The 13,746-nt window shown below is 41.3% G+C and overlaps 1 protein-coding gene across 2 annotated transcripts; it reads left to right on the forward strand.

Moving 5' to 3' along the window:
• The first annotated feature begins 762 nt into the window (after positions 1-762).
• On the forward strand, positions 763-8,937 carry atad1b (ATPase family AAA domain containing 1b). 2 transcript variants are annotated; one of them, XM_023831051.2, is made up of 11 exons: positions 786-859; positions 1,045-1,122; positions 1,559-1,746; positions 3,296-3,394; positions 4,780-4,900; positions 5,103-5,303; positions 5,385-5,491; positions 6,297-6,386; positions 6,772-6,822; positions 7,156-7,289; positions 7,824-8,937. In XM_023831051.2, the coding sequence occupies exons 3-11, from the start codon at positions 1,573-1,575 to the stop codon at positions 7,942-7,944; spliced, it is 1,098 nt and encodes a 365-aa protein (XP_023686819.1). In that variant the 5' UTR covers positions 786-859; positions 1,045-1,122; positions 1,559-1,572; the 3' UTR covers positions 7,945-8,937. The 2 variants fall into 2 exon arrangements, with proteins under 2 accessions (XP_023686820.1, XP_023686819.1); XM_023831052.2 differs by lacking the exon at positions 1,045-1,122 and having other exon boundaries at positions 763-859.
• Positions 8,938-13,746: the final 4,809 nt, after the last annotated feature.

A 13,746-nucleotide genomic window follows, 5' to 3' on the forward strand; every position in this document is an offset into this window, starting at 1 on the left:
TACATCAAGTAGACGATCTCAAACCGGAAGTGCTCCACCACGCTAGGGGGCGCGGTGAGCTCATGTGGCCCAGTCGCTACACAGTAGTGATGGGACGTTCGACTGAATTAACTGATTTGATTCTTTCGAGCTGTCCGTTGTAATGAATCGATTCTAAAATCGATTCTGTGATTCACTTTTTTTTCGTCTTTTTTGCGCCTGACCGTATGACTCAACGAATCATGGGATCGGATAATAAATCAAACGGTGTCTCAAGGTTACGTTATTTGACTGAAAGATGGGGCTGGTGTTCAACAAAAATGTTCAGCTTGACTATTCACAATAAAAAAAAACAATATATAAAAAGCAGAAAGGGTGTCGATGCTGAATAAACACGCGTGTGTATATAGTCGTATAGACTCTTATGGCTTATAGAACAAGTTTAAATGGGCATTTAAACTTATAAACGTTTATATATTTCATTGTTCCAAGAGTACATAATCAGTGTTGATTACAAAGGTGCATCTCGAAAATGTGATTATTCCATTGTAAAGCGAAAAATTCAAGCCTACGTCCTTTACTTAAAAATAATCATATTAACACTGAGCAGAATAAAGAGCCTCGCAGTTATATTCATCAAATCGAAAACATGGTCAGATGACCTAGTTAATTTTTATATATCTACTCTAAATATATATATAGAGAGAGAGCATATAATTAAATCTATTTAAGAAATGCTAACATTGCGGAACTAATACTTGATTATTATATGTTTCCAACCGGGCATTTTTAGAAGTGAGTCTTATAGAAATAAAATGATTTCTTTTTTTACTTCCTGTATCAGAGGTAGCAGGAGAGACGTCTTTAGAACGTGTGAGGGGTAAGGGAGACGTTTCACATGGCAATTTCATATTTCATTTACTCCCTTCCAGAATGTTCCATACTTGTAATGTCTTGTGTATAACTAGTTAAAATCTCAGCAGCTTGTTTAAACGAGGCTTGGTTAGTAATGTTTTGAATTGCCTAGTGGTTAGCTAACCTGCTAATTAAGGTCATTGCTTTCAGTTTTGTTACCGGCAGCTAGCTTCGTAGCTGGGCTCGTTGTGGAAGAAATAAAATAAAACAGAGCTTGGTCAAAAAAAGGTAAATAGAAATAAAACATTTCAGCTAGCTAGTGCAAATCGTCTGATTATCCTTGTTAGATGTACACTAGGTTCCTATCGTTTAAACTGTCATCTATTTTTTGATAAAGAAATTAAATTTAACATTCTGATGATTTTTTTATTAACTAGACCTTAGAGAAGCTAATAGCTGTAATGCTCACTTCTCAAGTTGGTTTTTATAATTCCTGTGGGTACGTTATGTTGGTTATTGCTACCTTTCATGACCGGTGAGACAGCTTCGTCGTGCAGTTGTAGAAAAAAAAGACAACGATACGCAAAATTTTATGCAAATTAAGTTCTGATGGAGGACGGCATGGGCCAGTTAACCTGTAGGGGGGGGTACAGTACTTGAAGGATCAGTTCGCGCAATTCGGATTGAAGGAATGAAAACTAATTATTATTTTTTTAATTCACAGATAAGTTGGAAACGATGGTACTGAAAGAGATTCCTGCCGAAAATCTAACTCGGCCTCTGGGTCGTAATGAAGTAATAGGTTTACTGTTTAGGCTTACAGTTTTTGGTGCAGTGACGTATTTTACCATTAAGTGGATGGTAGATGCGATTGACCCTACGCGGAAGCAAAAAGTCGAAGCTCAGAAACAGGTAAGGTTAGGTTCTAAGTAAGTTTCAGTTATACTCTTATGCGTACGTGTACAAAATGTACCTAAAACTATTTGAGCTAGTTTATTGATGCCTGATCGGGCCGACCGCGGTTAAGTTGGCCTCATATTCGATATTCAATTTCCTAGCTTTAATAACTTTTCACGGAAGTAAGGTGGGACGTTTTTAATGACAGAATCGTCTTGTCAAGTACACAGACAGCCAACAATACAGTCTATTAACAGATCACTCACCATGGAGTAATCATGAAGATTTTGTTGTTTCCACTGCACTCCAGGAAGAAAGACCTAATGGAGACTTTGAGGATGCTATGATTGAGCATGAAGTCTGTTCCATTTCTTCAGTTTCTGATGAAGAGCAATCAGTATAAAAACACCCCTCCTTAATTATTGTTTTCTTTTTTTGTTCAATGGATAAATGCTTAATGCTAATGTATCAAATGTGACGAAACACGTAATCAAGCAATTCAGCTGCGATACATTTGCTTTGTCCCACGGTGCACTGCCTAATTCACACTTTACAACTTACTTATGGATAAATTTGTGTTATCAATTAACTGTCAATATGTATGAAATGGAGCAATGGCATGTAATATGGATACGATGTAATAATTAATAACTGCTAGACAGAAAGTGATCTTGAAAATCCAAGGGGTGTGCATTGTCCCCCGGACTCCACTGGTGAAAGCACACTCAATTGGACATGGCTGTCCCATTTTGTTTCAGAGCTATTACCCCTTTACTGTGTTGCTCCATTGCACTTTAAGTGGATGCAATATAATAATAAATAACTATTACAGACAAAAATAATCTGAAAAGGCAAGGGGTGTGCATTGTTCCCCAGGTCCCCCTGATCAATGCACACTTCATAGGACATGGCTGTCTCATTTGGTTTCAGAGCTATTAACCCTTTAGTGCATTACCCCTATGCCATGTAATATGCATACAATGTATTAATTAATAGCTGTTAGAGTGAAAGTTATTCTGAAAATGCAATGGGTGTGCATTGTTCCCTGTAGTCCACTGATCAAAGCACACTTCACTAGAAGTGCCTGTCTTGTCTAGTTTTAAAGATATTAACCCATTCATGTATTGTCCCATTGCACATTATACAGATACATTCAAACATTCAAAAATTAATTAAAAATCATACGTAAAGCAATCTGGGAAACAAAGGGCTGTGCAACAGTCGCCATGAGGCCAAAATGCTAAACCACCATGTCATTACAGCTGACAGCACCTATAATGTTAGCTATTAACATGATTTTGCACAAATCACGAAATGGTTTGAAGCGCAATAATAATCGGTGTGCATCGTTGTCTGTGTACTTGACAAGACGATTCTGTCATAAAAAATGTCCCACCTTCCGTGAAAAGTTATTAAAGCTAGGAAACTGAATATCGAATATGAGGCTAACCCTAACCGCGGTATCGGGCCGTGGGTACGATGTGTTCTCTCTTGAACGGCTGGCATATAAAGCAGATGCCGTGACCCAGAAAACGTGTTGCCTTATTGGGTTTGTTCTCTCCAGGCTGAGAAACTTATGAGGCAGATCGGAGTGAAGAACGTGAAATTATCCGAGTATGAGATGAGTATTGCTGCCCACTTAGTGGACCCACTAAGCATGCAGGTAAGTGTACTTTTTCAGTTTTAACGTAAGTACTCGGGAGCAGGCCAGCATTCAGCGTTCGGTAGTTTCCACAAAGTCGAAGATGAAAATGTTCCCAGTACAAACTTGCATTTGAATAATATACAGCGGTTACACTTAGGCAATGGGAGAATTTTCAGTCTGTTCTTAACGCAGAGTGGAAATGGCGACACCTAGCGACGCTGAGAGGGATATATGGCAGGAGGGTAGGCAGGAAAATCAAAGGGAAAAAGTCGGAGGCCTGGAATTTTCACACAAGTGGGGAACGTTATGTGCTCTGTGAAACATGGACTAATAAAGTTGCATGGCACAAAAGCACAACATGCATGAAAGAGCATCTGAAACGGAAACATGGTATGATGTTGGTCTTTTTGTGATTTTTACATATACCTACCTCACGACGAACACGATGGAAGCTTAGCCCCCACTTTAATGTGAAGTATACTCAAAGAGGAGTCTTATTTTATTTTTGCTTGTCACCAGTTAATTATGGTTGTTAATTTTATGCACAGTGAATGGTGAAAGAAATGGTGCTTTCTTTTTAGTAGTAAAATCACTCCTGAAGTGAACAGATGTTTCCTATACAGATTTCCAACCTGCAGTTGTCTGGAATTTTCCCCTGGTTTTCCTGATAAACCTCCCTAACCTCATAATTATGCTGTAGCACGTAAAAGCTATTGGCATGACAGAGAGATGTACTGTACCACTCTTAGAGTAGAGATATTTCGACTATAAAGTGGATGAGAAAGGTGAACCCCTAAGCACAGCAGCATCGATGTGTAACAGGTCACACCTGCAGGAGGCAGAGAACAACCCAGGATGGGACTCCTACCCATCGCAGGGCACATTCACACACCTATTGATGTCAACCTGCCAGTGACCCACACTGCTAATATTAAGAAGAAATGATGGTCGACCTGCTTTTTTGATTAATATGCTTAAATTTTATTTTAACTGACCTGCCCGCAAACGACCCGAATATCATTAAAACGTTTTTGTTTGAAATAAAGCACAATAATGAAATCTGAGTGCCCCCCTCCCCCCCTCCGCCTTTTAGGAAAAGTACCGAAAATGATCAAAATTCCTGAATTTTGGTATTGTAAGAACAGTAGTATAATGTCTGTTTTGGTTTTTCCACTAATATTTGCGCTTTACATTTGCATTTGTGGTAATTAGCCTCGTTTGCAGGATAGTTTTCCGATGTCGTCCTCAGCACCTTCTGAACAAAAACACACTCAGTTCTGTAACTGAAATTAATTACCCGCATCCCAGTTTAGCATACTTCCTTCTGTGGTTTACTTGTAGAAAGCTGAGAGAGAGAGAGAGGGGGTGTGTGTTCAGTTTTGGCCCGTTTTTGAATGTCTTAGATCAAGTGGAGTGACATCGCTGGCCTGGATGATGTCATCACCGAGCTGAAGGACACCGTCATCCTTCCCATCCAGAAACGGCACCTATTCGAGAACTCGCGGCTGCTTCAGCCTCCCAAAGGTGTGGTCAGCTTTCGACAGTCCCCTGTTTAATTTTGCCCTTCTCGAGATGGCTGCCTCTTAACGTGCAACAAAGATTCAGTGACTTTACAAGTAGATCTGAGCAACAAGTTGGGTTGAAGTCAACAATACAACTTTTCAAGTCAAAAGACCAATGAAGTTGCTTCTCTGACGCTGAAGCATGTCTAAACTGCCTTTCCCAGGTGTGCTGTTGTATGGACCTCCAGGCTGTGGTAAGACTCTGATTGCCAAGGCCACTGCCAGAGAAGCTGGCTTCCGCTTCATCAACCTTCAACCCTCCACCCTGACGGACAAGTGGTACGGAGAGTCCCAGAAGCTCGCTGCGGCCGTCTTCTCATTGGCGATAAAGCTGCAGCCCTCCATCATATTCATCGATGAGATCGGTGAGAACCCGTTCGGCTGCGGCCCTCGCCGTTTGTCATCGAAGGTCTTCTGACGCACCCGCTTCCTCTCACGTGTCTCAGACTCCTTCCTGAGGAGCCGTTCCAGCTCGGATCATGAGGCTACGGCTATGATGAAGGCCCAGTTCATGAGCTTGTGGGATGGCCTGGACACAGACTTCAACTGCCAGGTGATTTTCTCATTTAGTCACAAGAGCAACCTTGAAGTGGTGATGATTGGGGTTAGGTGATCTAAAGTGTGATCAATCTTCCCAATACTATCATGAATATCCAGACTCGAACAAGCCTAAGGATTTATTTAAAGCACCATTTAAAATACCATAATGCAGCAAAGACACTTTTCAAAATGGTCATTAAATCCTAAGCTAAACTTTATTTTTAATATTAAAGTTGCGTTGGATGCTTCCTTTTTAAGGTGGTTGAATATATTTGTCGTATTACCTCTGAAAGTGTGGAACATGGCCCAACAAAGTTTACAGATAACTTAGCTTTGTGAAGTATCTGACTCTGCATAGCCAAACCACTGCCACACTACTGACATCGTGACCTTTTTTTCCAACCCGCTCCTCATCTGCCATGCTGATAGCTCACATTGAATTATTTTTCAAATGCATCACGCATGAAAGAGACCCTGTGATAGACGCGTGGTATAATTTGGGCAATCGGCACAGCCGTCCAGTAGGAAGTCAGTCCGCTGGTTTGTGAACGTAGCTTGGACCCACGTCATTACTGGCCGTTGAGGTTTTATGTGAGGTTTGGAAACATTAGTAGAACGACAAAAATTCAAGAAAAATTTAAAGGGATCTAAGATTTGCCTGAAAAGTAGATTGTGGGCGTCTTCAATATCGATCACTTGTTAAAATTGTCAGATCACCCACCCCTACAGACAATAAAATGTATAGCTTTGATGCTTTGAGTGATGGATGGAGAGGCCAGATGTGAAGAAGATTTCTATCCACTTTCTGCTCTGCACAGGTTATCATAATGGGAGCCACCAACCGCCCACAGGACCTCGACTCTGCTATTCTGAGAAGGATGCCCACGCGCTTTCACATCAACCAACCGGTGAGCGCATCGCACTCCTAACTAACCAATGATAACTAACGTGGTGTTCAAGGTCATTATGCTGGTAGGGTTCAGCTAAGATGATTTTACTGAATTATGGACTCAGCGTAAAGTAACTTATTTGATCGGTGTGTGGCTCTCTGTGTTTGGACTCTGTGCCTCTGATCAGAAGGTCACTGGTTCAAATCCCATAGCCAGAAGTATGATGCCACCATTGGGCTCTTGTGAAAGGCCCTTAACTCGAATTGCTGCATGGACTGGTAGACCCAGTTCTCTGGACAGAAGCATGTAAACAAATAAATGCAAAATGTAAATTTCATGGATTTTGTGCACAGGCTCTTACGCGGTGCATCAGGCCAAAGTGAATGTTTTGTTTTTCTTGCAGAACCTAAGGCAAAGGGAAGAAATTTTGAAACTCATTTTGGACAATGAAAATGTAAGTCGTCATCTGTCTCCACTTAAGCATGTGTCTCTGCTGACTTGGTAGAAGAGATGCCACATGCCGTTTTTCACTGATGATTAAAAATAATAATACATTTTTATAGCAAATTTACAAGATCTAAAAGACGCTGAGGAGAATGGTGTTACAAATGAAGATTAGCTAGGTTTTTTTCTGTTGGTGTCAGTATACTTCAGCTAGGTGTCAAGAGAGTCCTTTTGGTTTGAATTGACCACATTGTAAATAATGCAAAGAATTTATACCAAGGTGTGTCGCACTGAATGTGCTCTTTGCTCTGTGACGTCTGTTCGACATGGTGATTTTCCGTAGGTGGAGGATCTTGTTGACCTGGTTGAGGTTGCCAAGGAGACAGAGGGGTTCTCCGGAAGTGACCTCCGGGAGACGTGCCGGGACGCCGCGCTGACCTGCGTGCGGGATTTCGTCCACAATAACGAGGAAAACCGGTACTCCCCCAACGTCTGTTTCACTCCCTCCTCCAAACAAAAATAAACGCGCTACAGTTTCAAATCTGAAAGTAAAAAGACGGCTTCAAAATCCCAGTCTTATTCTGTATCTTCCCTTGTAACCAACATACCTCTTTCCCATCTTGCTTTTTCAGCTGATCTTTCTGGATCTGCTGAACCAGACATGTCTCCAAAATCTATAATCCTATTCTTTAATCCTTTATCAAATGCCAGTGTTTCCCAGTCCGGTCCTCAGGGACCCACATTCGATCCGTGTTTTTGCTCCATCCGAGCTCCCTGCCAGACAGGCCGCTACCAGGAGCTGGGAGGGAGCAAAAACATGGACTGTCTGTAGGTCCCGGGGGACTGGATTGGGAAACACTGCTTTATGCTCTTTAGTGTTTTGATCCCGAATCTTTGTGATTTGCGGGCTTAAAAGCAAGCAAATCAGTTGTCAGGTTCTTCCTCCCGTTCCCTTAATGCCCCACGTTACAGGGGCTCTCACTTGGGTCCTGGTGCATCTTGCTTCTCCAGGGCTGAGGAGGACTACATTCGGCCTATCCAGCAGCTGGATCTGCAGAGGGCCATACAGAAGATGAGGAAATCGAAGATGGCCGGCACTCAGAACATCCTGGTTCACGCCGCCCTGGACTGAGCCGACTGAGGCAGTACTCTGTCATCCATTATCTAGAGGGGAAGAGGATTCTCCCGCTGCTTTAATTTTTATTTGGGTTTTACGTTTCATCTACTGTATATTATACATGGGCTTCAGAATAGGGGTGGAGCGCGTCCCAAGATTCCCCACTGGGGAACGAGGGAAAGGCTACAGTACCTTTTGAGTTTGAGTCGCCCGGTGATCCGCAGTGTTCTGAAGTCTCGGCAGTTCGTCACATGTGGCATTCTTCTCATTTTTTTTGAGAACTTTATTTTTTGTTGAGGCATAGCTGTGCAGAAACAGTGCATGTCTGGCCTCTCGTACTTTATCACACCATAAGTATAAGGACGCTTACAGTGGGGTTTGTGTCTAGTAGGTTCAGTTAGCTGGGGGGAAGAAAAGCATGATTTTTGTAAATTGGTGCAAGATAAGTGATAGTAAAAAAAGAATTTCCGTATGGCAGACAGACAAAAGGTATCAATGCAAAATTTTAAGATGCTTGAGTAAAATCCATATGGTCATTTTTAGCCTGCTGTTAGCATAAGAAAGAACATTATTTATTGCCGTTATTTAACCCATTTAAGAAATATCACTAGTATGATTAGAAAGTATCCATTGAGACTTCATTTGTGAAAATGAACCATCTTACCCAACTGAGGTCATGTATTCTGATGTACGTAGACCCTGTCAGTTCCACACACGAGTTTAACACATACAAAGTCCACTTATAAATTAGCTTGCTGTAGCTGAATGATGCTTTGACGGAAAACGTTTACAGCTTTTGTGCATTTTGTTGACATTTCTGTCTGGGTCATGCTCTTTGTGAATTATTTCTGTATGTATAAATTACTCTTTGCCATTATAACATTGTGTATATTGGGAGGCGTACATGGAGAGCAAATTAGGAAAGTATACATTGCGTGAGCAATATTTTTTGGGAATGATTGTTATTGTCTTACTGAACTGCTGTTTTAATAAATTCAGTGAAGACGACGCCTCGGATTGGATGGGATGTTTGTATCTTTGTTTAAAAGACCTTTGACATCTGTGGATATGGACTAGGGCCTATAACCTTCTGTGAAATGGATGAAAGACAGAGAAAAGTGTGTCTTAAATTCATAATGGGAAACAGAAACGACATGAAATCTGGGTTGTGATCATTTCCAATTACTTTTGATCCTACCAGTAGAGATGAATGTATTTTCCCCACTTCCCATATTGCTGAGTGTTAAAGGGTTTGGTAGAAATGCACACAGTGGTGATCAGTGTTGACACCGACAAAGTGTGTTCTCTGCATTTAACCCATATGTGACGTCATCACTTACCAGGGGGTAGCTAATTCAGCACCCAGGGAGCAGTAGGTTGCTCAGGGTACCTTGGTGGTCAGGGATTCAAACCAGCAGTTCCCTAACCATTAAGCCACCACGGTCCCATTTAGAAGGGTCAGCCTCATGAGGTCTTAAATCAGAGACAATCCATTTTAGCAACATTCCTTTGACAGATGTATCGTTTTGCCTTTTAATGGTGAGGGTTTTTTTTTTTGACCAAGAAACCTTTTTGATTCTTGCCAGAATCTTGAACCAGAGCTATGAAAACTATGGTTGGTTACATACATCAGAACAATGATTATCAGGTGCTTTCCGGATTTTCTGTGAGCTTATGGGCTGTGATCATTAAATTGTTTACCATGCTGAGTCCCAGGAAACATCACAGGGAATTGCTTCCTTGGGCCTGTGCATTTAAGAGAAGGTGTTGCTGGAAGCTCAAAGACATCTGCTGTGCTTTAACAGCCTCGTCTGTCTCGTACTTTGCTAGTTTCTGTGAGTTGAGGCCCTTTCCGAATGGACCCCTGCAAGTATCGTAACCTAGAGAAAATATGAACTTGAGAATTCACGAAAAAGCTGCTGTTGTGTCTGATACAAGTTTACGATGCAAAAAAACTTGAAAAGAAAGAAGAAACAAAGCCTGGAGAATGGCACACATTTTTGCAATTACTTCTCCGAGGGCCGTATGGATGTGAGCATTTGAAAGCTTCTCTTTGTCTCATTGTGGCTTTTCTGAACTGACCTCAAAGGAGCAAACCCATGAGGCATGGAGAGAATGCGCACACAGACCGGGGCTGATTCAACCCCCCAACAGTGCTATTCACTCAGCCTCAGTGTCACCCCAGAACATTTTTCTTTGTTCTTTTCATTTTCCTTATTGAGTGTTAAGTCATGTTTGATTTTGTAGGCTGATTTATGATTCAAATGGCAGATGTGAAGTGTTTCAAAGCAGTACATCATTGAAATAATTTCGAGTCTAAAAACAATGGTTTCATCCTGTGACATAAAGAAAATTTGACAACGCATTAGAAAGATGGCACATCCGTCAAGCTGTCCGTCTTCTGACAATTCATCCAGTATGGCAGAGGTGAAAATTTCAGGTCCAGAAAGTACAAATCCAGACCAAGGTTTTGTTTCAACCAGCCAGTTGAGTACTTGTGACTGAAACAAAACCCTGGACTGGATTTGTACTTTCTGGACCTGAACTTTCCACCTTTGCAGTATGGGGTTGTCCTGAGTGTGTCCAGCACATCCTGGATGGGATACTGTTTCATCTGAGGGCACATGCACAATACAACAGGCAATTTAGTGAGACAACTTCATATAACTATATGCTTTTTGACCATGGGAAGGAACCGGAGATGGAAATTTCAGGACCCGAAATCTGCTGAGTACTCTGTGACTGTGACTTTTTATATTCAATTGGCTGGTTGAAACAAAATCTTGGTCTGGATTTTTACTTCCGGACCTGAAATTTCTACCTCTAGGAACCCATAAAAAAATCTAAGAATAAGAAATGATTTTAACGTCAGGAATCATAGGGTTGACACCGCAGATGGAATGCTAACCCGTCACATGGTATAATTGCACTCCCCAACCTGTCATACTCTTATTTTGTACTGTAAAGCGGGTAGACAAGGAAGGAGATAAGAAAGAAAAACACACGTGCATTTAGACAGTAGGTTCACAGCTTAGTCATTCATCAAACCTGCTCTTTTGTTACGTGTGACATCTGCAGGATTCCAGCATGTAGAATCTGGATTTCTGCCAGAAAATTTACGTTTTCATCTGCCCCTGGATCTCTAAAGGTCATATTAGTAGATCTTACACCTGGAACAGGAGAAGGAGCTCCGTGTCTTGCACTGTGAAGTCAGAAGAATCCACTCATATTTGGATTAGCAAATAGCTAATGGAATGATTTTCTCAAGCTTTTGAATGATCGTCATGTGGTTCTCTGGTGCGTGCTTTACTTTTCATGACAATGTCACATTCTTTCAGTGGACATGGCATCAGGGAGAGTCAACGCTGGGTCATAAGATACTGGACTGAAAACACAACATAAGCATTTCTAACACACCTGAAACCCCGCCTGTCTCCACCTGCTGTTGACGACATGAACTTCTTCATACATTCAATGCATCTCCTATGAATCAGGTCTGGCAGGTCTGACAGCCTGCTTTGTCTCTAAATTAAATGCAATATATTTTTATATAGCTACATTTGTTATGATTCATAATGTAGTCAGATGGCTTACTGTCATATTGTTTCACTGTAACATGCACAGTGATTAGCAAGTAAATATGAACTACTGGAATGAACTGGTCACAGCAATGATGATATATTTAGCTACTGCAGGAAATAATAGAATAGTAAATTAATTTTAGCAAGGAGTTATCACCAGCAACGAATGAGAGGAATGTTAGTAGCATATAAAATTGTGTTGCTGTGAAGCTATGCTGTCTTTCTATCAGGATCCAACCAACCATCCATCCGTTTTCCATATGCGTTCGACAAGTCAGTCTATGTTTATATTTTTTTATTGTAATAAACAATAAGCAGGGTACATCATATTTTTCAAACATATAAAGATTTATCGCCTGGTTAAAACCACTTCTCTCCACTAACTAGCGTAAATATTTAGGTTAAATAAGAAAAAATGAAACACTGCAACTCTGAGCAGATAAAACAATGGATGAATCTTTTATACGTGACCTCATATATGGTAGGGTTTGCTCTTTCACTGTAGCTTATTCATGTCTATGTTTTGTACACTTACTGAGCACTTCATTAGGATCCCCTGAACACCTGCTTATTCATGCAGTTATGTAATCGGTCAATAATGTGGCAGCAGCACAAATGCATAAAATCACGCCGATACAGGTCAGGATCTCCAGTTAACGTTCACATCAAACACCAGAATGGGGAAAAAAAATCTCAGTGATCTCAGTAATTTTGACTGAGTGTTGGGGCCGGAAATGGTGGTTTCAGTTTTTCTGCAGTTGCCGATCTCCTGGGATTTTCAACCAAACACTCTGTTGGGTTAAACTCAGAACAGCGGAATAATATAAAAATACATCCAATGAGTGTCAGTATTGTAGATGGAAACTCCTTGTCGATGATTGAGTTTCCAGCAGACAGAAAGGCTACTCTCACTCAGATAACCATTCTGTACAACTGGTGAATAGAAAGGCACTTCAGAATGTACATGTCGAACATGGAGATGGTTAAACGGAGTGGACCCCATGCCGGGGTCCAGTCCTGTCTGTTGAAAACGGAAAGCCAAGGCTACAGTGAGCGTGTTCTCACCAAACCTGGACAGTTCAAAGACTGAAAAAACGTAGCCTGGTCTGATGAACCTCGGTTTCTGCTGTCGGCACAGATGGTAGGATCAGAATTTGGCGTCAACAGCGTGAATCCATGGACCCAACCTGCTTTGTGTCAACAGTCCAGGCTAGTAGTGGTGGTGTAATGGTATGGGCAATTTTTTCTTGGCTCGCTTCGGGTCGGTTAATACCAATCGATCATGGCTCGTGTGCCGCTGCCTCGCAGTCCAAGGATCTGGATCCAACAGAACATGTTTTGGATGTGGTAGAATGGGAGATTCTAATTGGAGGTGCAGCTGACAAATATGCAGGAACTGTGTGATGCAATATTGTCAGCATGGACTAAAATCACAAGGGAATGTTTTCAGTATTTTGTGGAATCCATGACAGAAATAAATTGCAGCTGTTTTGAGAGCCAAGGGAGGCCCTACCCAGCAGTAGTATAGTGATCATAATAAAATGTGTAGTGAGTATATTTACCTAGTCACATTTAATTAAAGCTATTTCTACATCACGTTCACAAAATGAAAAGTGAACTCTGGTATAACAACTGGGCAGGTAGTTAATTTTTGTTATTAAATTAATACGCAACCGCAGGTTATTTGAGCATTATGTTTCTCTTTGATGCCTAAAACATCATTCATGCGGTGGCCTTGAAAACGAAATTTGGTATCTCTATAAACTGCCAAGTAGACATGACAATTCAGATGTGAGTGACAGAGAGGGACGAGACAGAAGAGTGGTAGGAGGAAATTCATAAGGAAAGGAACCCTTCCTATCAACGGCTGTAAAACTCTTGAGTTTTTGATGCCAGAAATAGTTTTTCTTGCGCCCTTGCACATTGAAGAATTTTATGTATTTTCATTGACTGAAGCAGTCAGCGATCCCCAAAACCTTCTATCAGCTGTATAACAGCTGAAACCCAACTTAACGATATAGTTTTCCAGCATCTTCCGAAAAAACAATGCATAGTCTACACACCCACCCACTCACTTGTGGTGTAGGATATCAGTGTGGTTTTCAGCCGCAAACCCCTGTCCGCTGAGTCTTTGAAAAAAAGAGAAACGGCTGATTTTCCTCTTTGTGGCCAAGTCGCCTGCAGAAGTAGTGCAATGTGCCTTCCCTGCTACCTCAGTTCTATGGGCAATATACTG

Source organism: Paramormyrops kingsleyae, chromosome 20 (assembly GCF_048594095.1).
Source record: "Paramormyrops kingsleyae isolate MSU_618 chromosome 20, PKINGS_0.4, whole genome shotgun sequence".
NCBI classification, from domain to species: domain Eukaryota; kingdom Metazoa; phylum Chordata; class Actinopteri; order Osteoglossiformes; family Mormyridae; genus Paramormyrops; species Paramormyrops kingsleyae.